Source organism: Lissotriton vulgaris, chromosome 4_1, assembly GCF_964263255.1.
Source record: "Lissotriton vulgaris chromosome 4_1, aLisVul1.2, whole genome shotgun sequence".
Classification (NCBI taxonomy): domain Eukaryota; kingdom Metazoa; phylum Chordata; class Amphibia; order Caudata; family Salamandridae; genus Lissotriton; species Lissotriton vulgaris.
Window position 1 is genome coordinate 1126547989 of NC_141691.1, and position 24500 is coordinate 1126572488.

General features: G+C 51.0%; 1 protein-coding gene across 8 annotated transcripts in view; it reads left to right on the forward strand.

Annotated features, from left to right (window-relative positions):
• Nucleotides 1-24500, forward strand: part of PTPN3 (protein tyrosine phosphatase non-receptor type 3) — a 1864164-nt gene that overhangs the window by 1687790 nt on the left and 151874 nt on the right. For all 8 annotated transcript variants that reach the window (XM_086965368.1, XM_086965363.1, XM_086965366.1 and 5 more), the window contains one exon: nt 13006-13134. In XM_086965368.1, the coding sequence (XP_086821494.1) occupies nt 13006-13134 (129 nt within the window). The remainder of the gene's footprint in view (nt 1-13005; nt 13135-24500) is intronic.

Sequence of the window (24500 nt, forward strand, 5' to 3'; positions counted from 1 at the left end):
AACACCACCACCATGTGGTGCTGGAAGCATGGTGGGGTATGTTCAAGGACCCTTTTGAAGGGGCCCTGCATGTCTGGACATGGCTGGAACAGCAGGGCATATTCCTGGTGGTTCAACATCTAACGGGTTCTCTGAACCCCAGAGTGGACAAACTCAGCCGAGGTAGCCTAACGGATCACTAATTGCATCGTCATCCGGAGGTGGTGCAAGGTCTATTTCAGCAATGGAGAGAGCCTTGGTTAGATGTGTTCGCCACTGAAGAGAATGCGCATTGACAGCAATTCTGTGCACTGGGTTTCCAAGTTTCCAAGGTGCCTCTTACTCGGAGACCCTTTTCCTCTTGATTGGAGCTGAGGGCTCCTGTATGTCTTTCCGACCAGATCACTCCTGTCCAGAGTTCTCAAGAATATCAGGAACGACCGGGCCCAAGTCATCCTTGTGGCTCCAGACTGAGCACCGAGAGTCAGGTATCCCGAACTGTTTAGCATGGCCATCAGTCCATCGATCAGGCTGTTCCTTCGGGAGGATCTTCTGTCGCAGGAGAAGGGCAGGGTTATCCACCCGAACCTGTCAACGCTTCGCCTTCTTGTGTAGAGCTTGAGCTGTGACAGTTGATAGCTTTCAACCTTCTCCCTTCGAAGTCTGTACTGTTATCTTGGCAGCCAGGTGTCCCTCTACCAACACATTTACTCCTGCTGCTGGGCTAGATTTGTGGCATGGTGTTCCAAGACACATTGATCCCTTTTCTGTCCCTCTTTCTCAGCTGCTCCTGTTTGTCCTTTCTCTTGCCGAGAAGAGCTTTAAAGGATATCTATCTGCAATGTCTTCTTTTCTTCAGTTGCCTGACCACCCTTCTCTTTTCCAGCACCCTATTGTAGATTTAAAGGTTAGCAACATATGTTCTTTCTCACTCCATATGTTATGTCCCAGTGCGTTCTCAATCTCGTCCTCACCTTGCCTATGTGTACTACCTTTGAGCTTCTGCACAATTGTCCACTCAGGTTCCTTACCATCAAATGGCCTTCCTGGTAGCAGTCACATCTTCCCAGAGTATCAGTGAGCTTCAGGCATTGTTTTTTTTTTTTTTTTTTTTTTTTGGAAAACCTTTATTTGTAGAAAAAGTACACCGCTATTCAGCCATACATCCCGGAGGCCAGGCAGCATCGAGGTAGCAAATAAGGTTGTGTACAATACTGTACGCAGAAGCAATCAGGTTTAATTTTTCAATAACATTGAACTTATTATTAAATAAACCAAAGAATAAGAAAGCCTCAAAAAAGGCTAGGAGAAGAAGGTGTGCACTAGGCACGAAAGAAAGTCAAAGAGGAAAAAGGTAGGCTGAGGACGGTACAGAAGCAGTGGGCTTGCGTAGCGGGAGGGGGTCGAGGGCCGTACACCCAAGACAGCACGCAATAACAGCGATAACAGTGAGGCGCGTGGGGGGTAGCACACCAGGATAACCTAACTGGAACTGCGGGTAAGGGGCTCTACGGGGAAAGCTGGACATCAGAGTCAATCTCCACAGGGGGGTCGCAAATATCGCCTCTATAGGAGTTCCAAGCTCCCCACACAGACCTCCACATTCTAGGCTTGCCCCTGGCCACATACACCGTCTTCTCACGCAGCATGCACCAGTCCATATTGGTTTCCCACAAGCTGAGCGAGGGAGGAGCAGGCGCACCCCATTTCTGGGCGATGTCCCTCTTGGCCACCATGTTGCCCAGGGTGACCCACCGGGTCTGGGCAACACTGTAATCATTCGGGCACCAAATATTGAGGAGGCATCGCCGGGCCTCAGCCGGTAGGGCCACTCCAGTCACTTCTTCCATCACCTCATGCACTCGTGTCCAATACCGGGCAACTTCAGGACATTCCCATATGATGTGCAGGAAGGTAGCAAGCATACCACATCCCCGCCGACACAGGCCGTCCGTTGAGAGTCCCATATGTAGGAGTCTGGGGCCGGTTACATACACCCTGTGTAGTATCTTCAACTGAACAAGGCGGAGTCGTGCTGATATGGCCACCTCCCTAGGGGAGGAGACAGCTGATTGCCACTCCTCGTCATCCACCTCTATACCATCATTCACCCAGTGCAGTCTCAATCGCTCAAGCAAATCCACTCTCACATTAATGAGCTTTTTGTACGTCAGGGAGATAGCGCTGTCCGGCATGTGACCGTCCAGCACCCGATCCTCGAGGGGTGATGATTCAGGGATCGCATCCTCTCCCGATATGTGGGGGGAGAGGGCATGGCTAAGCTGGGCGTGTCGGAAGTATTCCGTTGCCGCCAGCTGGAACTCAGACTGTAGTACTTCAAACGACTTGATCCTCCCCCTTGCCATCATGTCCCCAACCTTAGATATTCCAATGGTGTCCCACCTGTCGAAGCCCTTAGTATTCCACAGCTTTCCCAGCATATCTGAGTCATACAGTGGGGTGGCCATGGTAACCCTATCTTTCCAGCCCAGGGTGGCAGTGACCGAGCGCCATATATGCACCATCGTTTTCGTGGGGCCCGTCAGTTTCCGGTCCAAAGACCTGGAGTATAATGCTCTATAATAGTTCCCGTCTTGCACGAGCCACCGATCCATGGCGTAGGCCGGACTGGCCGCCGGGCCATAGAGGCCGTGATTGATGGCCGCGAGCTGGGACGCCCAATAATAGCGCCGCACATCCGGCAGGGCGATACCCCCATCGTAGCACGGTATGGTCAGCTTGATCAACGAGATTCGTGGTCTACCATCCCACAACAGCGCTCGCTGCAAGGATTCGATCTCTCCAAAGTATTTAGCTGGGACTGGATCCTGGGTGTTCTGCAGAGCGTAAAGGAAGCGAGGCAGCGCCATCATTTTGAACAACGCAGCTCTGCCCATTAGGGAGATCGGTAGCTTCTTCCAGCCCTCGACGTCCCTGCGCAACCGCGCCAGTGGTGGTAGTAGGTTGTGTGAGTATCGGGCTCGGGGATCTCGCGACACGTAAATGCCCAGGTACCGAAAGCCCTGCTGGGCTATCTGTATTGAGCACCCACGGGGGAGGCGCGGAGTGTTTCCACACAACGTGTACAAAGAGGATTTAGACCAGTTGATCACCAAGCCAGAATGGGCCCCGAAGGTCCCCAGCAGGTCAAAAACTACAATGAGCGAGCGGCAGGGAGAGGTGAGATACAAGAGGATGTCGTCCGCGTAAAGCGACACTCGGTCCTCAAAGCCAGGGGACCACGTTATCCCGGAGACATCAGGGTGTGTCCTGATCCAAGCCGCCAGGGGTTCCAGTGCCAGGGCGAACAGGAGCGGCGAGAGCGGGCAACCTTGCCTGGTGCCTCTGTGCAACGCAAAGGAGGCCGACAGTCGACCATTGACGGCCACGTTAGCCAGCGGAGCGGAGTATAGCAGCCGGACCCAGCCGATGTAAGCGGGTCCAAACCCCAATTTGGCTAGGACAGCCCATAGGTAGTTCCACTCCAGCGAGTCGAAAGCCATAGTGGCATCAAGAGAGGCGAGAACTGCGGGTTCACGAAGCAAAGGAGCACGTGCCATGACCGCGTGAAGCCGTCTCAAGTTGAGTGCCGTGTTCCGATGCGGTATGAAGCCAGATTGGTCCGGGTGAACCAGATCCGAGATCACTCCCACTAGCCGGTTGGCCAACAGTTTGGCCAGGATCTTGGGTTCGGCATTCAGGAGTGAGATGGGTCTATAGGACCGGCATAAATCACGCGGTTTTCCCTCCTTGTGGATCACCACAATGGTGGCGAGTCGTTGGTCGAGGGGAAGTTCTCCCGTCTCGCGGGCTTCAAGGAACATATTTAACAAGGGTGCAGCAAGCGCATCGGCCTTGAGTTTATAAAGCTCAACCGGGATGCCGTTGGGTCCCGGTGCTTTGCCAGAGCGTAACGAACGGATCGCCAAGGCTACCTCATCCACAGACAGGTCCCGATCCATGTCATCTCGCTCGAGATCTGAAAGGTAGGGAAGTTCGACGTCCTCCAGAAAGGAGGCCGAAGCAGACTCTGGGAGGGGATTCGCGGAAGTATATACCCCTTCGAAGTATTCAGCGAAGGTCCCAACTATAGCCGCCGGGTCCGTCTGGGACAAGCCATCCTCACCCACCAGCTCTGGGACCACCCGGGACGCCAGTTCCCGTTTATCCAGCCACGCCAAGAGCTTGCCCGCCTTGTCTCCCGAGTCATATATCCTGCCCTGCTGTTCCCTGCTCAAGGCTTTCGCCGCGTCAGTGGCGGTCGCCCGTAGTTCGGACTGTTTGAGGGAGAGAGCGTGAAGTAGGTCGGGAGACGGGCCCAGCGCCAGTTGGGAACTCAGGTCAGCGAGATCAGACTCCAGCCGCACCACGTCCTCATCCCGTCGACGGCGGGCCTCCGCAATCAGGGAGAAGGCCTCGCCACGAAGCACCGTTTTAAAGGCCTCCCAAAGGGAGACGGCGGAATCAACGGAGCTAGTATTCTCGGCAAAGTACCGATCCATAGCTTTAGTCAGGAGTGCCCTGGTCTTCGGATCGCGGAAGTACCATGGGTTAATGGGAGCCACTCGCGAGGACGCGGGTACCTGGAAGTCAAAGGAGACCCAAACTGGGGAATGATCCGAAATGCCCCTAGCTAAGAGACGCGCGGTGGACACAGACTGCGCCTGGGCAGCCGGGGTGAGGACATAGTCTATTCTAGAGAGGCTACCGTGGGCACCCGAGAGGAAAGTGTACTGCCGCTGGGTGGGGTGTAACAATCGCCAGCAATCAACCATCCCCATAGAACTCAGAAAATCAGGCAGCCAGGATGGGAAGGGCGGAGATCCCTGGATGGGAAGCGGTCCAAGTCCCCCGAGACTACAGAGTTGAAATCGCCACCCACAAGCAGCAATCCCTCGGGGAGACCTAAAATGGCGCCACCCAGGTCCCTGAAAGTAGTCTCCTGCAGCCCCGGGGGAACATAAACTGAAACCAAAACTAGCGTGCGGCCCTCCCATTTGCCCACAGCAGCCACGTATCTGCCTCTCTCATCAGCAAGGACAGACTCCACCTCCAACGGGAGGGACGTGTGCACCATGACTCCCACCCCTCTGGAACCCGAGGAGAACCCCGAATGTGCCACCATTTTGTATCCATGTCTATTCAATGCTTTACAGGCATGACCCACCAGGTGGGTCTCTTGTAGAAAAACCACATCAGGCGAGCAGCGCTTGAACATCTGCAACACGACACCCCTCTTAATGCGGTCCCCCAACCCGTTCACATTCCAGCTCAACAAATTAAGAGATTTACCCCCCATCATCAAGGACACTCCGCCCCCCTCCCCCCACCCACAATGGCGCCCACAACAAGAACATATCAGTCCAATAGTTCCTCAGCCAGAACAAAGAGTAAAACAAGGAAAGAAGTGGAAAAAACACGCCCCAACTGCCCACCACCCTGCACCCCTGCATTAGACTATGATCCACCCCAACTAGCAGTGTGCCTGTCGCCCCTTAACTAATCTACAAGAAGCCCACAGAGGAGAAAGGAGGCATCCCATCCCCCCCCGTCATCCCCCATATTAATTACAAAACAAGTCAAACCAACAGCAGCAATGTCCAAAGCCGATGCCCCTTACGGCAACCCCGCTCTCGGAAAGTCAAGGAACCAAACAATTATTCCTGTGCTTCCGCGCCTCCGGTGGTCTCCTCCGTCTGGTCAGCCGGTTCATGTCGTTCCTGGGGCAGGGTATCAAGCCAGTGTCCCACCTCATCTGGGAAGTCAAAGAAGAAGGTCCGGTGGTCACGCTCGATGCGGAGTTTGGCAGGATAGAGCATAGAGTAACGCAGGCCCATTTCCCTCAGTCTCCGTTTCACCCCCGTAAAGCTCTGGCGCTTTTTCTGGACAGCTTGGGTGAAATCTGGGAAGAAGTTCACATCAGAGTTCTGGAAGCGGAGAGGGCCTGCGGTCCTCGATGCCTGCAGGATAGCGTCTCTGTCCCTATAGTTGAACAGCCTCGCGATGATGGGGCGAGGGGAGGCGCCCGATTTCGGCGGCCCACCCGGGATCCTGTGGGCCCTTTCCACCGAGAAGAATTTACTCAGGCCCCCCGGTGCCAAGTTCTTAACCACTAGATCCTCCACAAAGAGCTCAGTCAAGTCCTCCTCGGCCTTCTCCGGTACTCCGGTGATGCGTACGTTCTGGCGCCGCGCGCGACCCTCGAACTCGTCCAGTCGACGCGCCAGCAATCCATTCGCCATTTTCAGGTCGCGCACCTCCATCTGGATATCGGACACATCAGTGACCAGGCTAGAAGTCTTGAGATCCAGCGATTTCACCCGGTCATTAGTTTTCCCGAGGTCGGTCCTGATGAGGTTTAACTCAATCTTCAGGGAGTCTACCTTGCTGGACAGTTCCTCGCGGAGAGCGTGCATCTCCGTCTTCACCCCCGTTATCGCTCCCATGACGTCCCGAAGCGTTAACTCGGAGTCGTCCGGTGATTCGTCCCTTCTCGAGTCTTTAGTACGACCCGCCAGTACCGGTGATCCCTTAGACTGGGAGAATCGCTCCGGAATGGTGGACTGGGACTGGGATGGTTTCCTGTTGATCCGCTGGGACTTGCCTGTGTCCGGGCCACCTTTGCCCGCCATGTTGGCACTCATGGGACGGGCGGACACCGGGGGTGAAAAAGTCTAGCGTAATACGCACAATGCACACGACGATATCGCCAAAGTCCAGTGTTGAGGCCGCGCAGCAAGGCGCTCAAGGATCAGAAGCACCCATCGGGAAGACGAAGTGTAGGCAGGGAGGTACCATATGGAGACACCGCTGTACCCTTCTACGGTCGCCAGTGACGCGGGCGGAGCCTCCGGGGTCCGTCGAGCTAACTGAGTCCAGGAATGTCAGATTTTCATTCCGAAAGCGGGTGCCGCATCAGGACCGGCTTAGCAAACGATTCCCACAATCGTGGGACAGGATGGGTCGCAGGATTATTGCGGAGGATCGGGAGGTCTTCGGAGCTCCGAGCTCACGCGGCCATCTTGGTCGCCGGCGAAGCTCCTCCTCGCTTCAGGCATTGTTATCCAAGCCTCCTTATCTTAACATCTATCCAGACAAACTGGTACTTTGTACAAGAGCTTCCTTTCTTCAGAAAGTGGTCACTCCATTTCATGTTGGCTAAACAGTCACTCTGCATACTTTTTACGCTCCGCTGGATCCAAAAGAGCATTGGTGTTGTATCTTGACTGCATAAAAGCAGTTCAGGTGAGTGGCTAACACTTTATGGGGTATGTCGGAGCAAGGAAAGAACAAGCTGTGCAGAAGTGGACCATATACTGATTGTCATTCTCTACATCAAAATATGGTACTCATTGGCCAAGAAGCAGCCCCCTAGGGGCTTGCATGCTCATTCCACCAGAGCTAAAGCTGCAGCCTTCATTAACTCAGAGTTTTGGTCCTGGATATCTGCCAGGCAGCAACATGGGCCCCATTGCGCACGTCCACCAAACATTACTGTCTGGACAGTCAGGTACGTAGAGATGGGCTTTTTACCCGTTCAGTCCTGCAGGACTACCTCTTGTGAAATTGGTCTGCAGGCCCACCTCCAGTGAGGTATTGCTTGGGTATCTATTCTAGGCAAGGGATCTGCAGCTAGAAGTCTCTATCAGATAGACAAATGACTTACCTTTGGTAATCCCTTATCTGGTAGAGACTCTACCAAGTCGTAGATTGCGTTTCGACCCACCCATCCTCCCCACTCTGCGAACAGATTCTTGGAACAGGGGTTTTCCCTTTCAGGGCCCTAGTTCTCCACACCAGTGGTAAGTGCACTTATTGGCTCCATGCTTCTTTTTTTAATCATAGATGATCTAAACTATATTTACCAAATAGAAAAAATCTGTAGCTCTACTTGATTTTATGTGGACAGGGTTGTATTGTGTCTTCTCACAAAGACAATATTTACCTTGTGTGCGATTCACATTTAAACACAGTATTGATTGTATATGGAGGACTGAGAATTGCTTTTGTGATTTAGTGTCATTCCCTGAAACAAACGATTGGTCAAGAAACTTAGGACCATGCCCATGTGATGGGGTTGCAGCCCAATCAACAATACACATCGTGTTATTTTGTAAATATTATGGGGTATATAGAAAAAGATGGATCATCCCAATTTTGAAAATGTGGGGTCTGAGGCAATGTCACGCGGCTTACTTGGCACTCCAATTATTGGAGAAGGATTGTTATGCAAAAAATATAGCATTATTTTTAAAAACTTATCAAATCACGGAAAAATGTAATACTATATTAAAAAAAGACTTGTCTATTTGGTATAAAGCAGTTCTGTAAATTATGAATTTGTTCAGATGAAATGACTAGACCGTTGCTTTGGAAACACGTGACAATTATTTATAATACAATGGATGGTTCTTTTTTTTAAACTAAAGATTTTAAATGTTTACATTCTGTATTTGTATGCTACGCTTTTATGGTTTTTAAGTCTTAAAAAGAAACCGAATAAAGTGAATTTGATTTGATTTAATCATAGATGATCTAAAACATATTTATCAAAAAGAAAAAAGCTGTAGCTCTACTTGATTTAATGTGGGCAGGGTTGTATTGTGTCTTCTCACAAAGACAATATTTACCTTGTGTGCGATTCACATTTAAACACAGTATTGATTGTATATGGAGGACTGAGAATTGAATGCACTCTGGTCCAATGGTAAGTGACTAAATCTAGTGATGCAGCCTGCTACGGAAAAACTAAAGACAGTAATAAAGAATATTTTTGTGATGGATTTCTGTCTCTTTTGTCCGCTTAGTCCAGCTGCTAAGGCATTGTTGCTTTCTTTTAAAGGATACACATACTCTAGTAGGCTTGTTGCTTAGTAACAGTAACTTTTCAGACTTTGACAATAAATAATGGAAACAGCGTTGTGTTAGTTAAAGCTAATTATCTGTTCGGTTTTTGATAATTTTAGTAATAAATTAAAGTTTATGTGGAATAAATCATGGGAAGACCGGCTTTACTTTATTAGGAATGATTTGGCACAGCTCTTAGACATTAGAGTTTTTAGCTTAGCTGCTCAAAATTATCGCTTTATTTTAATATTGTATTATACTTTCTGGACTCTTATACTATATGTGATGCAACAAGGCAAAGTGCAGCTCATTTTCCTGATCGGATCAGTGGTTGTACTCAGTCTTTAACTTGTCAGTACTGTTACTAAATGTGTTCTTACACTGGTTGTTCAGGCCATTGAGAAACGCCATTCAGCCCTAGTGTTTTCTTTGCATGAAACTGGTATTTTCCAAAAATATTTAGATACTTTGCCTTGATTACTCTGGCCATGCATGAGTTGCAGGAGTTGCGTTGGTGATGTATCCACTTACTGGTTTATGGCATACTTGATCTAATTTGAGGGATGTCAATGATTGCTGGGATCACTGCTAGATTAGAAAACTAGCTTGACTCGCTCTCATCTGTAGAAAAGTACCACTTTTTGACATTGTCACCCCCACTTTTTACTCACTGGAACTGATGTTGATTGGTAGTGCTAACCAAGTGCCAGTGCTCTTTCCCTAAAAACAAGACAAATGTTCATTTGTAGTCCAATTGGCAAGGACTTTAGCACCCCTGTAACTCCCTAGTAAACCGTACCTCTGGTACACAGAGCATAGGTACTTAAGAGGTTCCCTAAGGGGCGCAGCATATAAGGCACCTTAAGGGACCCACACACAATCTGCATGCAGACTGCCATTGCAGGATCTGTGAAATGGTGCAAACCATTCTGAAAACACGACATGGCACACTCACTCACTGTGTGCCATGCCCCTGTACTTCATTTATTACATGTAAGTCACCCCTACAGCAGACCTTAGAGCCTAAGGCAGGGTGCATTATATTACATGTGAGGACACCTCTGCATGAGTAGATGCATACTTGTAATGCCCAGTTCCATTGCTAAGCAGTGCAAGAGATCAGGAAGCTATCTTAAGGTATGTACTGGGCACTCATCATTGCGAGTCGTCATTGCGAGTTACCTAACTACATAATGACTTCACTGAAGATACTGATGTTTGATATCCAACATCTTGTCTTATTAAATCCGTACTGATGCCAGCATCGGATTTAATATGACATGCACCCATAGGGCACCTGAGTGGTGCCCTGTGAAAGCCTACTAGTCACAGAGTGTGCAGGCTGACTGGTATCTTACAGCCTGCCCCCACAGATAAGTTTCTGACCCCATGCAGGTGAGAGCCTGTGCTCTTTGGGGCCACAAATAATGCTCGTCCAGCAGATGGTGATCACACCTCCTCCAGCAGGTTGGCTAGCAGATTAGCATCTGAAAGCCAGAGGCTTCAAAGCCTCTTATCACCTTTGATATGCAACCATGGCTTCCCCCAGACATGGGGAACGCCACTTTCTGCCCTGAGGTCCATTTGGCACCAGAGCAGGTGGACAATTAGATGGTCAGAAGGTGTGCCACACTTACAGGCTACTGCTATGCAAACAAATGATGGATGGAATGCTGACTAAATCATACATTTACCCCCAGTCAAGCTCTGGGTTAAATCCATTGTTCTTTTGCTCACCATGCCACCCCAGTTTTGACCCAGCCATATGCAAATCAGTCTGGACCCTGTGCCTCATGGGAACAGTCCAGAATGAACTGCCAAGCCAGGTCCTCCCTGGACCAGAAACAAGCATGCTGGGACTGGTTTCTGGGCATTACCCTTCATCAGTCAGGCTATCTTGAATCTAGTGGCACAGTGAGCAAGGGACCCACGTCTGGGCATACCCATCCCACTTTGAGTGAAAAATGCTACGCAAATAAATGATGAGACTGAATTCTGAATAAATCATACATTCACCTCCAGTCAAGAGATCTGGGTTAAGTCCATTGTTCTTTTGCTTTCCATGCCACCCCAGTTAGGCTAGGCACACCCCTATGGCGAGCCACCTGAAGTGGACAGTTGAGAAGGGTTTCACCATCTTGGTTTTGGTGAAACTAGTAACTCTAGGTCAAGATTATGCTCTTGCCTTGCAGGAAGTGGTCACGTAGTGGGTAATGACACCCCAGGGATACGTAGTCTATTGGCTACTGCCCTACACTCCCCAAAATGCCCCTAAATATTTACCCCCCCCCCCCACACCAGAGCTTTAGATCGTCTACCTGGGAACGAAGGACGAACAAGAGTTCACACCACAAGAGCAGAGGACCTTACTCTGGAATTGGTTGCAAATTCTGTTTGGCTGCTGGTAACCTCGAAAGTTGTGGGGCTGAACATCTTCCCCAAACCCTTGGAGGACTGTCCTGCGCATCAACAACCACTTATCACCCTTGGAGTGGAGGAGCCAGCCCCCTATCCTCCTGTATCTGCAGGCACCAACTGCACTTTTCTGGTACTTCATTTTACTGGCATTAGGACCACAGAGGGAGCATATTGCCAGGAGGAGGTCACTGTGGTTCCAATAGGTCAGCCCCGTCTCCCCAGTTAGTTTCGAGACACTAGACCTCCCAGGAGTCTCCCTGCACTAATATCCTGGACAAGAGCACATGCAGCAACCAAGGCTTTTTGAGGGTCCATTCCGGACACCACTGCTGCCAAAACCAACCTGCCCACTGAGGAATGTCAGGAGCGACTAGGCTCACACCAAGAGTGGCTTTGCTGTCTGTTTTCTTCCCCTCTGCAGGTCAAGACTGAGAACCGTAGGAGCCTTCAACTCAAGTGGCCAGCCGGCCAAGCACCTCTGCACCCGAGCCCCACAGCCCGGGTTCACGAAAATCAACTGTTTCCCCTTGCTCCAGAGAGCCTCACAAGCTGCCCCCCCCTCCAAGTCTCCACTTGCAGCCTTTATGTTACAAACTGTGTAGTACTCAAGGCTACCATCGCGACCAGCACCTCTGCAACTAGACACAGGCAGGTAAACCCAAACTGCTGGTGGTTCTTTGAAACTTGGTCCCCCCCCTCCCCCCCCCCCCGTCCCCGTCCCCAAGCACTTTCGGTCCTAAGGGGCACCTTCTGCATCCGCTTTTAAGTATATGTATGCAGACTATATTTTTTCTTCCATAGGATAACATTCCAGCATTTGGGGCTCATCATACCGCCAAAACCATAATTTTTTTGCATTTCACTGTGTTTTCGTAAGAACCATAACTCCGAAAGTACTTACCTGATTCCGATGATCTTGGTGTCTAAAAGTATATAAAAATCTGTTATTTTTTAGAAATATATGTTTGATTTGTTTCTTGAGTGTGTGCACCATTTATTGGCTGTGTGTGCAACCCATGCTTAAGACTCCCCCCCGATAAGCCTTAGCTGCTCGCCCACACTACCACAAATAGAACATACGGGATTACTAAAGTAAGCCTTGTAAACCAATAAGGGTGGTCTTGATTGTTTTGCATGGTGTTCCCTTACATTGAAGACATCGGTTGTAAGCCCGAGCAGATATAAAAAGTAGTGCCTTATTGCTGACCCTTGGGACCCTTTGTGAGGATACCCAGGTGGACCCTAGCGTTGTGCTATGGTAGGGCTGTCTAAAATGTGTCAGAATCTATCAAGGTGAGTGGCTGACTGTGTAGTCTGTAGGTACAGTGATTGAAAGATCCTATTAAGGCTCGGGCTGCTGTAGCAATATATTTTGTACGCGACAGAAGATGGAGTCGTTGATATAAAGCTGCTGCAGGAATAAGGTGTAGGAGCTGGAGCAGACCATGAAACTTTTTTATGGAGCAGTAGGGAGTACTGGATGTGGTAAAAGACAATAGTTGAACCAGGAGATAAATTGATAGAGCAAGGAATAAGGAACGGGTAGGGCGCAGATCAGAGAACAAACCCAAGAACTGTGGGCCAGTGACCTTCCAGAACTGAAGAACATAGTTGTTAAACAGATAACGTGCATTTTTAATATACTGAAGGGACCATAACCATTATACATTATTCTAACAATTTATAGCACATTGTCTGTTTTTATGGTCTAATTTCATGATTAAGTATTTTACACGTCTAAAATGGCGATTTATTTTACAGACAAAGTGCCACCAGTACTGGCCAGATCCACCAGATGTAATGGAATATGGTAACTTTCGAGTCAAATGTCAGTCAGAAGATTGCACCATTGCGTCCGTATTTAGAGAAATGGTGATAACAAATATAGAGGTAAGCACATGCTTTTCCTGTATCCCACAACATTGCAGGAAACTAAAACTCTTTCCTAGCCAAAAAATAAATACAGAATGGGCACTTTATGCAGAATATTCTTCCATAATATTGTTTTCCCTAGCACTTCAAAGTATTAATTTTTATGCACATCTCATTTTCGGCATATCGATTAAAGGACCCTCCTGTTCTGTGAATAGGTTGTTCCGTTAGAATTATTCATAGTTTTGCGTTTTAAACATGTGTACCCAATCACCAAATTGTTGGCAAGTGAGAGCAATTTATTAACTGTCCACAGGCAAGGATATTTTGACTTCAGTGACTGGTTTCAGTTATAGGTTACATTCTAGATGAGCGGATTATTGGAAATCTTCCCAATCCTGAAAAACTGTATCGGAAGATTTTCAGTAATTCTGTATTCAAATTTTATGAATAACGCATCTGCTCCTTTTAATTTTGCAACTTTTTATTTTATGTTTTCATATATAATATGCATTACCAAGTAGTACATTCTCAAAGGAACTAGCTCTTAAACAATGCCCATAATAGGCTATGGTGTTTTTCATGATAGCGCATATTGGCTGCGCATGAAATATTGGGGTCTGATAAATATTCAGATCCGCTTCTCCGTGAGATTTTTAGATCTACGAGATCCGGCAGAATGTTGGTGTTGACACTTTCCTCTTGAAAGTGATTAAGAAGCAGATTAATTCCCTCTCTGGCATTGGTTTTTGGTGTTCCACCACACATGTGTGGTGGCTTTTGGAGCTGACACAATCCCAGGCACCATTGCATGAAGAAACAGATGAGGTTTGCTGCAAATGGGTTAATTGTCAATTATGGATGCAGTTGCTGATCTTTTGTATCACGGGGGGGTTATGTTTATTTGTTGTAGATGGTGCTATTACATCTCAAGCACCTCATACAAAAGGCAACATCATCATCACACCCAACAAAGCAGTACTTCATTACCTTCTTTTCTGCACATCAGACACCTCTATGTATCTGAAGCTTGCTGAGTTTTCTTACCTTGTCAAGATCTGTCTGTTACAATTCATTAAGATGTAAATGCCAGATGTTGAGCACAGATCATCATTCTTAGTGTCTGCAGTGGCTAGGTACAATGCATAAAGTTATCTCCTGTGAACCCTTTGCCCTTGTGCACCATGAGGTATTTCAGAACTGTGATGACAGATTGTTTATGGCTCTTGGCAGAGCCTTCTCCCAGATCACCACAATGTTATCTGCATAGCAATCATAACAGACATACATACTTATTCTCATCTTATTACACAGCATACAAAGGAAAACAGCTAGAGTGGGTCTCTCTAATTCGTCTTTCTAAAAGATGGTTCAGCCACAGATACATTTCCTCCTGCAGGTACCTCAGAAGAAGTTAAGCCTTTTTAGGATGCCATGTTGCACACATTTGTTAACAGGTATGATACCACGGGAAAGGCTACTGTAAAATATTTCATCTGCAACAGCTGGCTTCTGATGTTGACTGCTCTGGTCTCCCTTTACATTCTCTAGTGCCACCAATGTGGCACGTTGTCACCTCTTTTGGTATCTTATTCCTGCCTGAAAAAAAACTGCCACTGTTTCTTTGGTTTCTGCTGTGTCAGGCTCCACTCTGATGACTCAAGATCAGACGCATGGCAAAGTGGCTGTTTTTCCACGTAGGGCTATCGTGTACTTCATTTGGCATGCTGCCCAGAAAAGGTATGATTATCTATGCCACAAAAAGTTGACCCACCATGAAGAATGTGGTATGGCGCGAGCAGCCTTCTCTGACCTCTTGTCTGAATAATTTGGTTAAAAATGGTAATCTGAAAGAAACCCATTAGTGATCGATTCCTTACCTTAGAATTACCCCCAGGCGTCAGACTGGATCCAGAAAGTTTTTGTTCGTTGTACCCCTGCTCATCAGAAGGTGGCGTCATGCGGCTCCGCGTCCATCGTTGGCGTCGTGGTCACCGAGATGATGTCGCGGCAGCTTTTTAGACGCCGCGCTCGCACGCTGACGTCCATTCTTTCCTTTTCCGCGCCAGCAAGCGGAGATCCGGAGAGAGCGGTACCCCCAGTCACTTTCTAATTGAGTTTTTCAAGGCTTTTTTGTCTCTATTTTTCGAATTGATAGACTCCTGGTGCCATAGGGATGCCCGGTTTCAAGTCCTGCGGGGACTGTCATCGCATGATGTCGGAGCCAGGCCCGCACCGCATGTGTCTCTACTGCCTGAGGCATGACCACGACCCCAAGCCGTGCCCGACTGCCGGGCCATGACACTGAAGACTTTGCAGGAGCGGTCCTGAAAGTTGCTTGAAGTCCTGCAGTCGGTTCAGTGCCGCTCAAGGGTCCAGTCCCATGGGAGGTTGAGGGACTGGTCGCGGAGCCATCATTATCGAGCGTCCGGATTGAAGTCTTCGCACTCGGGGTCAGGTAAGACGAAGCATCACAAGAAGTCGAAGAAGCGCCATTGCTCTCTGACTTCCCCTTGCGCGACGCGGCTGAGGGTGTGGGTGGTGCCTCCCCTGCGGCTCTGGCGGAGCCTATGCAGTCGCCGTCGGCCTACTAGCCCTTCCTGGGTCTGTCGATGACTGAGGCCCAGCTGAAGGAATTTCTGTCAGCCATGGCTCCCCTCTTTGGGCCATCGGGCCCCTTGGGTGCGCCTTCGGGCCCCGTGGGGGCCTAGCCCTTTACTGTTAGCAGCTCCCGCGCCGACATCGCTGTTGGCTCCGGCACCCCATGGCCCCCTTGGATTCAGCCGTGGATCCGGGTCGACGCCGGTTGACCTTGTGACACCTCCACTAACATTGACCCCACCAGCACCACCTCCGACGTCGAGCGACGTCACCCCCGGTTTCGGACCGCATGCCTCTTGGGCCATTATTCCCACTCTGTGTGGGATAAGGTGGCACGCGTGCTGCCTTAATGTCCGGAGGAGGCCCGGACAGTGCCCTCTCAAGCTATTGCTGAAGGGAGGAATGCAGCCAAGTACACAATTCGCTGGCAGGGTGATTTCCACGACAGTGTCGCTCCTCCGCCACGCCTGCTGAGGACAACTAGTTTTTCTGGGGATGTCCAGAACACTCTGTTGGACATGCCCTTTGATGGCATTCGCCTTTTCGGGAACAAAGCGTTGGACCGCTTTAAAGACTCGCAGGCTATTGCAAAGTTCCTGGGCCATTGTATTGTATTGTATTGTGGCATACTTATATAGCGCAACCTGTCACCACCAAGGGCATCCGGGCATTCGGCCATGCGCCCTTCTCCGCCTTCTGCTTTTCGCTCCTTTCGTGGCCACGGAAGGGGCGCCCGGACATGCTCGCTTCAGAGCCACAGGCCTGCACAGCAACAGTCTCAGCGCAGCCGTGGATGTGGGACCCATTGAGGTGGTTCAGGGGGCTAGTGGGTGGGTCAGGCCATCTCCACTCTGGCCACCACTGCCTCCAAACCTTCCTAGTCCGTTCTTTTAGGCCCATCAAACACCAGGATTCAACATCACTTTCCCCACTAGTGCACCATCACTTCGGACTGGTGGGTTTTACAAATAGTCCGCAGGGGCTACACCCTCTCCTTCGAGATTACCCCTCCAACCATGCAAGCCCAGTACCACTGCATGTCGGGGATCACTTGGCACTTCTTCAACAGGAAGTCAGTCCTCTTGGCCAAGTTGGCCATCGAGTGCGTTCCTGCCCCAGAAGTAGGACGCAGTTGTTACTCCCACTACTTTCTGGTGCCCAAGAAGGACAAGGGCCTGCGTCCTATCTTGGACCTCCGGGACATCAATCGCTTCCTCCGGAAGGAGAAGTTCAAGATGTTAACTCTGGCTCAGGTCTTGTCTGCCCTCTTGTCTGCCCTCGACCCTGGAGACTGGATGGTAGTGTTGGACTTGCAGGACACATATTTCCATATTCCTGTCCTGCCGGCCCACCGGCGTTACCTGCCATGTTCAGTCGGCCACAAACACTTTCATTTTACTGTGTTCCCCTTTTTGCCTTACCAGCGCGCCTCGGGTGTTCACGAAAGTGATGGCAGTGGTCGCAGCTCATCTGCGCAGATCGGGGGTTCCAGTCTACCCCTATCTCGACGACTGGCTGTTAAAGGCGGGCTCACCCCGGACTGTTGTTTCCCACCTCCAGACTACGGCCGACCTCCTGCATTTGCTGGGGCTCTCTACCAATGTGCCGAAGTCGCATTGGATTCCCTCTCAGAAGCTCCTCTTCATTGGAGCGGTTCTGGATACGACACATTTTCGGGTCTTTCCTCCCTGAATGATGAGTCCAGGATATTCAGGCTCTGATTCCGATCTTTCAGCCTCTATCCTAGGTTTTGGTCAGGATGACCTTGAGGCTGCTGGGCCGCATGGACTCCTGCATCCTGCTGGTTGTTCATGCCAGATGGCATGTCTGCAGTGGGACCTGAAGTTCCAGTGGGTGCAGCATCAGGGGAACCTGTCCGATTACTTCTAGATCTCGGTGGGCACTGCACTGCAGCTACAGTGGTGGCTCACAAACCAGCATTGGGTCAATGGCAGATCGCTCTCCCTTCCCCAACCGGATGCGCCCTCCTGGGATGGGGCGGCCACATCGGCGAGGCGGAGATCAGAGGCCTCTGGTCTCAGACAGAATCCAGGCTCCATATCAACCTTCTGGAGCTCCGGCCGATCTGACTTGTACTGGTGGCATTCCTTCCCTCTGTCAAGGGGAGAGTAGTGCAGGTGTTCACAGACAACGCCACCGCCATGTAGTACTACGACAAACAGGGTGGGGTGGGGTTGTGGACCCTATATCTGATAGAGACTACTAGTCACCGATTCCTTCACGTAGAATTATTCCCAAGCATGAGACTGGATCCGTAAACTTTTTTGTCACAGCATTCCTGCGCACCAGGGGCGGGGCGACATCACCGACTCCGCCCAGGCATTGTCTGCACACGTGACGTCAGCGAGGTCACATAAGACCTGCCCCGGCTCTCCTACGTCAGTTTTTTCCTTTTCCGCTTTCAACGCGGACCCGGTTCTTGCTACAGGCCTGTTTTGGGCCCTTTTTTCTCCATTTCTTTGGTTAAACGGTGTGCGAATGCCTTCGGGCTTCAAAACGTGTGTATTTTGTGGGCGTCTTATGTCGGTGATGGACCCGCACCTCATTTCTATGTGGTTTGTGGGGGAGGATCACTGCACCACCGACTGCGAGGCCTGTCAACAGTTGAAGCCAAAGTCGCGGCGGGAGCGCCGCATGAAACTTCTCATGGCGCGTCTCTCCAGATCGACGTCCTCCCCTCGGTCGGCTTCGGCGGACGGCTTCAGGTTCGGCCGTGGTCGTCGTCCTCGCCCTTCTCCGATGTCACGTGAGCGTCACTCCCCAATGGGTAAGTGTAGCAGTTTGTCCCCGGGGGCTGGGTTCCGGCCTATCGGGGGCATGGACTCTCTGCGGGTGATGCAGCCCACGTGTCGTCCTATTCACCGTTTCCCGGTGTTGGGGCGTCGAGAGTCCAGATGGAGACATATGCGGCGGCTTTGCAGGCCTCGCTGGCGTCTCCCCCTCCTGGGGCGTCGGCAGACCCCTCGCCTTGCGGGGAAACAACCTTTACAACGCAACTTTTACAACGCACTACCATTACAACAAAACTTTTACAACGCAACATCCATTACATCGCATGCCATTACAACACAACCATTACAGAGCATGACACTACAACGCATACCACTACAACGCAGTCATTACAACGCATACCATTACAACACATACCATCACAAAGCATAGTACCCTTACACTATGTTATACTGCATTTTATGTTATACTGCATTTCTAAAACGCACAGCTACTCAGAGTGTCCCGGCACTGCTACCCTGAAACCCCCACCAACCAGCTAAGCAGGAAGAGCCTCTAAAAGAATGGGCTCAGAACAATAGTGTTTTTAAGTTCTTTTTGAAGACAGCCAGATCAGAAACCCTCCTGAGAGCAAGAAGAAGCTCATTCCAGGCAAGGCCTGCTTTACGCGTGAAGGAGCAGCCACCTAACCTCTGGCGCAAAAAGCGCGGGTTCTGGATGAGGAGTTAGCCCGAAGACAGCAGAATCCTAGAAGGGATAAAGAAAGCAAAGCGCTTCTGCAGATAGAGTGGGCCCAATCCATACAAGGCCCGTTGGACAATAGCCAGCATTTTGAATTTCAAACGGGCCTCAACTGGGAGCCAATGAAGGTGGCGGAGATGGACCCGCACACTCTGACTGGAAGAGAGACCCAGAAGGAGCCGGGCAGCCGCGTTTTGGACTACCTGTAGCCTTTTTATCAGATAGCCTGGACATCCAACTAAAAGCGCGTTGGAATAATCCAACCGAGAAAGGATCAATGCCCGGACTACTGTTTCTTTGGCCTCCGCAGGCAGAAGGGGGAGGAATTTTCGCAGGGTTTTAAGTATGCCAAAACAAGTCCCTGTAAGTTTTTTGACATGTCGCAAAAGTCAAATTTTCCTCGAACCAAACCCCCAAATTTTTTGCAAGGCCCTTATCTGATTGAGGAGGCGGAAAGTCCGGAGGCCACAGTCTGGATCTAAAACCCGCAGGAAACGCTCCAACACTTACCCTACTGTTGCACCCCCTGGAGTTAGAATAGTAATTTTTACCCCTACACTATCCAACACTTACCCTACTGTTGCACCCCCTGGAGTTAGAATAGTAATTTTTACCCCCTACACTATCCAATACTTATCATACATGCAATGTAATGGTATGTGTTGTAATGGTATGCATTGTAAAGATAGTATGCGTTGTAATGGAATGCGTTGTAAAGGTAGTTTTAAAAATTTGTTGTAATGGAATGCGTTGTAATGGATGTTGCGTTGTAAAAAATGCGTTGTAAAGGTATGCGTGTTAAAAGTATGCGTTCCGCCTTGCGCAGGGCCCTCCGTGCCAGCGGCTTCGGCCCAGGCGCCGACTGGTTCGGATCCAGGCCTGGAGGCTGTGGTGCTGTTGTGATGCGGCTCCTCTGGGGCACCTCCTTCAGGCCACGACGTCTCTGCCTCACCGCAAACTCCTGCAGGAGACGCTGTGGTGTCACGGGAGGTCGCCGGGGCTCGGGTCGCATTCCCAAGCCCATCTGGGTCCCGTGACAGGGTGGTCCTGTCTAAACCTGAGGTGATGCAGCTCGGCTCCGGCTGCAGCTGGACCTTGCAGAGCCACAGGAGTCGGTGAACCCTCCTCGGCCGGGTCGAGGCCGGGTGAAGACCCCCCGCCCCTCTCCCGGCCCCTCTCGTCCTTCCCTGTAGGCGGCCGCCTCGACGGGGAGCGAGTTGGAGGTGGAATCATCCCTGGTACCGCCTCATGGGTTTCCGAGCGATCTACGCATTCTTGGCCGTGGATGGCGGAGGGCTTTGTGTCACTCCCCAGGGCCATCTCGTTCACCCATGTGGATGGCTACCTCGGTGCGGGGCGACTGGAGGGAACCTTGTCCGGCGTCGCCAGATGGTGCCGGCACTCCGCCTCAGGCAGCGAACTCCACGCAAGGGTCATGCCGCGGATTTGTCTTCCGATGCTCCCTCTTCTCCGGAGGCAGCCTGTATATTGGTGTCATCCTCCCCGGAGACGGGTCGCCATGTGGTATCTTTTTCACCGGTGTCGAAAGGCGGTTCTCTGCCCTTCCTGAGGCAGAGGTGTTCATCGGAAGAGCGGCAGGTCCCTCATTCGTCGGCTCCTTTTGAGTTCCAGGTCTGGCCCTTGCCCTCCTCGCTTGGCCTCGGCCGCCTTAGTTTGCAGCCGTCGCCCACGTAGGAGCTGCGTTCCCCGCTGCTGGGCCCTACAGAGGCGGGTGCGGCATTCGCTCACGCGGTGTCCACGGCTGTGGGCATCCTGCGTATGGGTGACCCGGTGGCTCATTTTCCAGCTGACTATCTATTGGAGGTATGTGGTAAATGACTTCTATGTCTCTTCCCTCTCTACCACTTCATCAGAATGTCCTGTGACATCATAGAATGTTTGAGTGCCTTTCTGGAGCTAGATTGTCAGTTAGTCATCTGAGGCTGAAGCAGCTGGTAGCTCGCTCCTAGTGGGGTTTCTTTCTACTTACTTATCTCCTGCTATCTTGCCACCTACCTATCCTGCCAATAAAGAGTTGTCTACAACTACACCTGGACTACGGATCATCATTTGTGTACCACAAGGTCTTCCACCAGGGCTCTGGTGGGAGGGAGATTCTGCTCCCCTTTGAATGTTCCCTCCTTTCTTCCTTGAAAGGGGCTTGGAGGCGTCCTGCCTCAGGGGACCCGGTGCCTCAGCATCTTCTGCACTGGCATCTCCCGGCCCTGCGTGACCCGGTGTGCCTTTCCCTCCACCCCTCGGCCTCCATTCCTCTTTTGGGGACTGCTTTTCCCTCCCTACCACCACTGTTGACTCTGCCGTCCCGAGAGGCCCGCTGGCTGGACTCTTGGGGGCTCAACATGTTCGCCTCGACCAGCGCTGCCCTGCGGGCTCTGAACACCTTGTGTGTGCTGGCTGGGGCCTCCTCTTGTTTGTGGGACTCGGCTGAATCTCTGGGATCTGCGGCATCCCCTCCTCAGTGATTCCTGAGTAGGGTTGATTCTGGGCATTCTTAGGCCGGTTGTTCTGGCTGTGGAGTGCGTTTTCTGGCCATTTGGTCCTTCTTGGGACTTTGGCATTGTTGGCTGTTGGACGGCCCCTTTGTTGATTATGTGTATGTGTTGGATTTGTTGCGCAGACTTGGCCCTGAGATTAGGCCTTCTGCTTGCTTGGGCTGCTTGTCAAGCCTTTCTCGGGGGTGTTTTTTTCCCCGTTGCTCTTTTGTTTATTTCTCTGCTGAGGATGTTCTTCCAAAGAGGGTTCCCATGTTGGGGCTTATCGTACCTTAGGTCATATGGCTTGCGCTCTGCTGGAGGGTTCTGGTCGCCTTCGGGTGCCTGTTCTCCATGGCATTTGTGTAGGTTGCTTTTGCTCCTTGAGGTCGTGTGCGCGGCCACTCGTAATGGTGTGCCCGGGAATTTCCTCCTTTTCCTGCTCCTGTCCTGAGGTCTGGGACGCTCTGATGTTCTCCCTTGCCAGGCGTCGCCTACTAGGCCTTCCTGGGGCTTCAGGCTGTTCTTCTTTTCCCTCGTTTCCTTGGGCCCTCTAGGCTTCTTCTTCCACTTTTTCTGTCTTGGTCTTGGGCGGAAGTTATGTTGCCTTGTGGGGGAGTGGGATGCTTTGGCCTCTCCGCCCTTGCCCTTGGTTCCTTTGCTGTGAGCTTACGAGCCTCTTCAGCCTTCTTTTCCCTCCTACATCCCCTTGGGGTCGGTAGGGTTTTGCTTGTGGGGGTTCCCCTTGCCTGACAGTGACGAGGTTCTTCCTGGTCCACCGATCTGGTCCCCTGGGGGGCCCTCTGTTCTGTATTGGCTGGTGGGGTCCTTTCGCAGACCCTCCTTCCCAGGGGGTATTGCTAGGATATCTATTCTACGTGAAGGAATCTGCGGCTAGTAGTCTCTATCAGGTGTACGAGTTAGTTACCTTTGGTAACAATGTATCTGGTAGAGACTATTCTAGCTGCTGATTCCTTCACGGCCCGCCCTTTCTCCCCTTTTCTGCGAGGACCCTTGGGTTTGTCTACAGTACTCGCCTCCCAGTAGGGGGCTGACTCTCCTATGAGTGCCTTCCTTGTTCTTGACAGGTCACTCCGTCTGGGGGTGGTACATTCCTCCTTGGTCCTTGGAGGATGGGGTTCCGATGTTCTGGTGCCCTGCTGCTCTGGCTATTCCATGTTTGAGGGAGATTGCTTCTATCCCTGTCCTTCCCTCCCCTTCTTTCCTTCCAGTGCTATCCCCTGATTGAGGGTCATCTGGCCATGTTTTGCCTTGTCCCTTGTGTGTGGTTGCCCTCTATGTTGGGGTGGCTTGGAGGGTTGTTGTCCCTGTCTGTCTTGGATTGACCCCTTTCTCTGGATGGGGGTGGTAGGTTTACTACGTGTACCATGACTTTACACATGTTCCTTGCCTCTGGGGCACGGGAGTGGGAGGCTGTCTATTTGCTGACAGGGTGGCTACACAGGGCTCTGCTTTCTCTTTCTTCTATCCTGCCTTTGGGTTCTGCAGTGTTGCCACTTTTCTGTGTGATGTTGTTAGTCACTGCTTCTTTCCAATTTTTCTGCTCTTTGCACACTGTTCCCATGCTTCCACAGTTTTTTATCTGATGATCCCGCGTTGTGGTGCGGAAAAGTTCTCCAAAGAAAACAGACGTAGGCCCCCCAGGGCGGGTCTTATATGACCTCGCTGAAGTCACCAGAGCGGACGACGCCTGGGCGGAGTCGCGTAATGTCGCCCCGCCCCCGGCATGCAGTGATGCTGTGGCAAAAAAGTTTCCGGATCCAGTCTCACGCCTGGGGATAATTTTACGTGAAGGAATCTGTGGCTAGAATCGTCTCTACCAGATACATTGTTACCGAAGGTAAGTAACTCGTACGTCAGGAGGCTCTGCGCTTCTGGACATGGCTGGAACATCAGGACATTTCCCTGGTGGTTCAACACCTGGCAGGTTCACTGAACGCCAGGGCGGACAAACTTAGCCACAGGTGCATAATGGATCACAAATGGCATCTTCACTCGGACGTGGCGCAAGTTCACTTTCAACAATGGGGAGAGCCTTGGTTAGATCTATTCGCCACCAAAGAGAATGCGCAATGTCAGCAGTTCTGTGCGTTAGAATTTCCAAGGCGGCACTCACTCAGCGACACTTTTCATCGTGAGTGGAGTTGCGGTCTGTTGTACTCCTTTCCGCCTATACCACTTCAGCCCAGAGTGCTGAAGATCAGGCGCGACCGAGCCCAAGTCATTCTTGTGGCGCCGGACTGGGCTTGAAGATTTTGGTATCCTTAGCTACTCAGTATGACCGTCAATCCCCCCGAGCCTCTTCGGGAGGATCTTCTGTCACAGCAGCAGGGGACGATCCTCCACCCAAACCTGCCCCGTCTCCACTTCTTTGCGTGGAGATTGAGCGGCTGCCGTTGATTCCTTTCGACTTGCCTCCTGACGTCTGTGTTGTCATTTTGGCAGCCAAGTGTCCCTCCACTAAGTTGGTGTACTCAGGCAGGTGGAACAAGTTTGTAGCATGGTGCACAGCAAAGTCTGTGGATGCCCTTTCTGCCCCTCTTTCTGAAGTCCTACTGTTCCTTCTTTCTTTGGCCCAGCAGGGCTCTGCTCTGGACACTATCTAGGGCTACCTTTCTGCTATTTCGGCCAATCTCAGGCTCCCTGATCAGCCCTCTCTTTTCAAGTCCCCTTTTGTTAATAGATTCCTCAAAGGCATTACTGATCCTTTCCCTCCTATTCCCTTCGTAATGCCACAGTGGGACTTGAACCTGGTTCTCACATATTTAATGTGCGCTC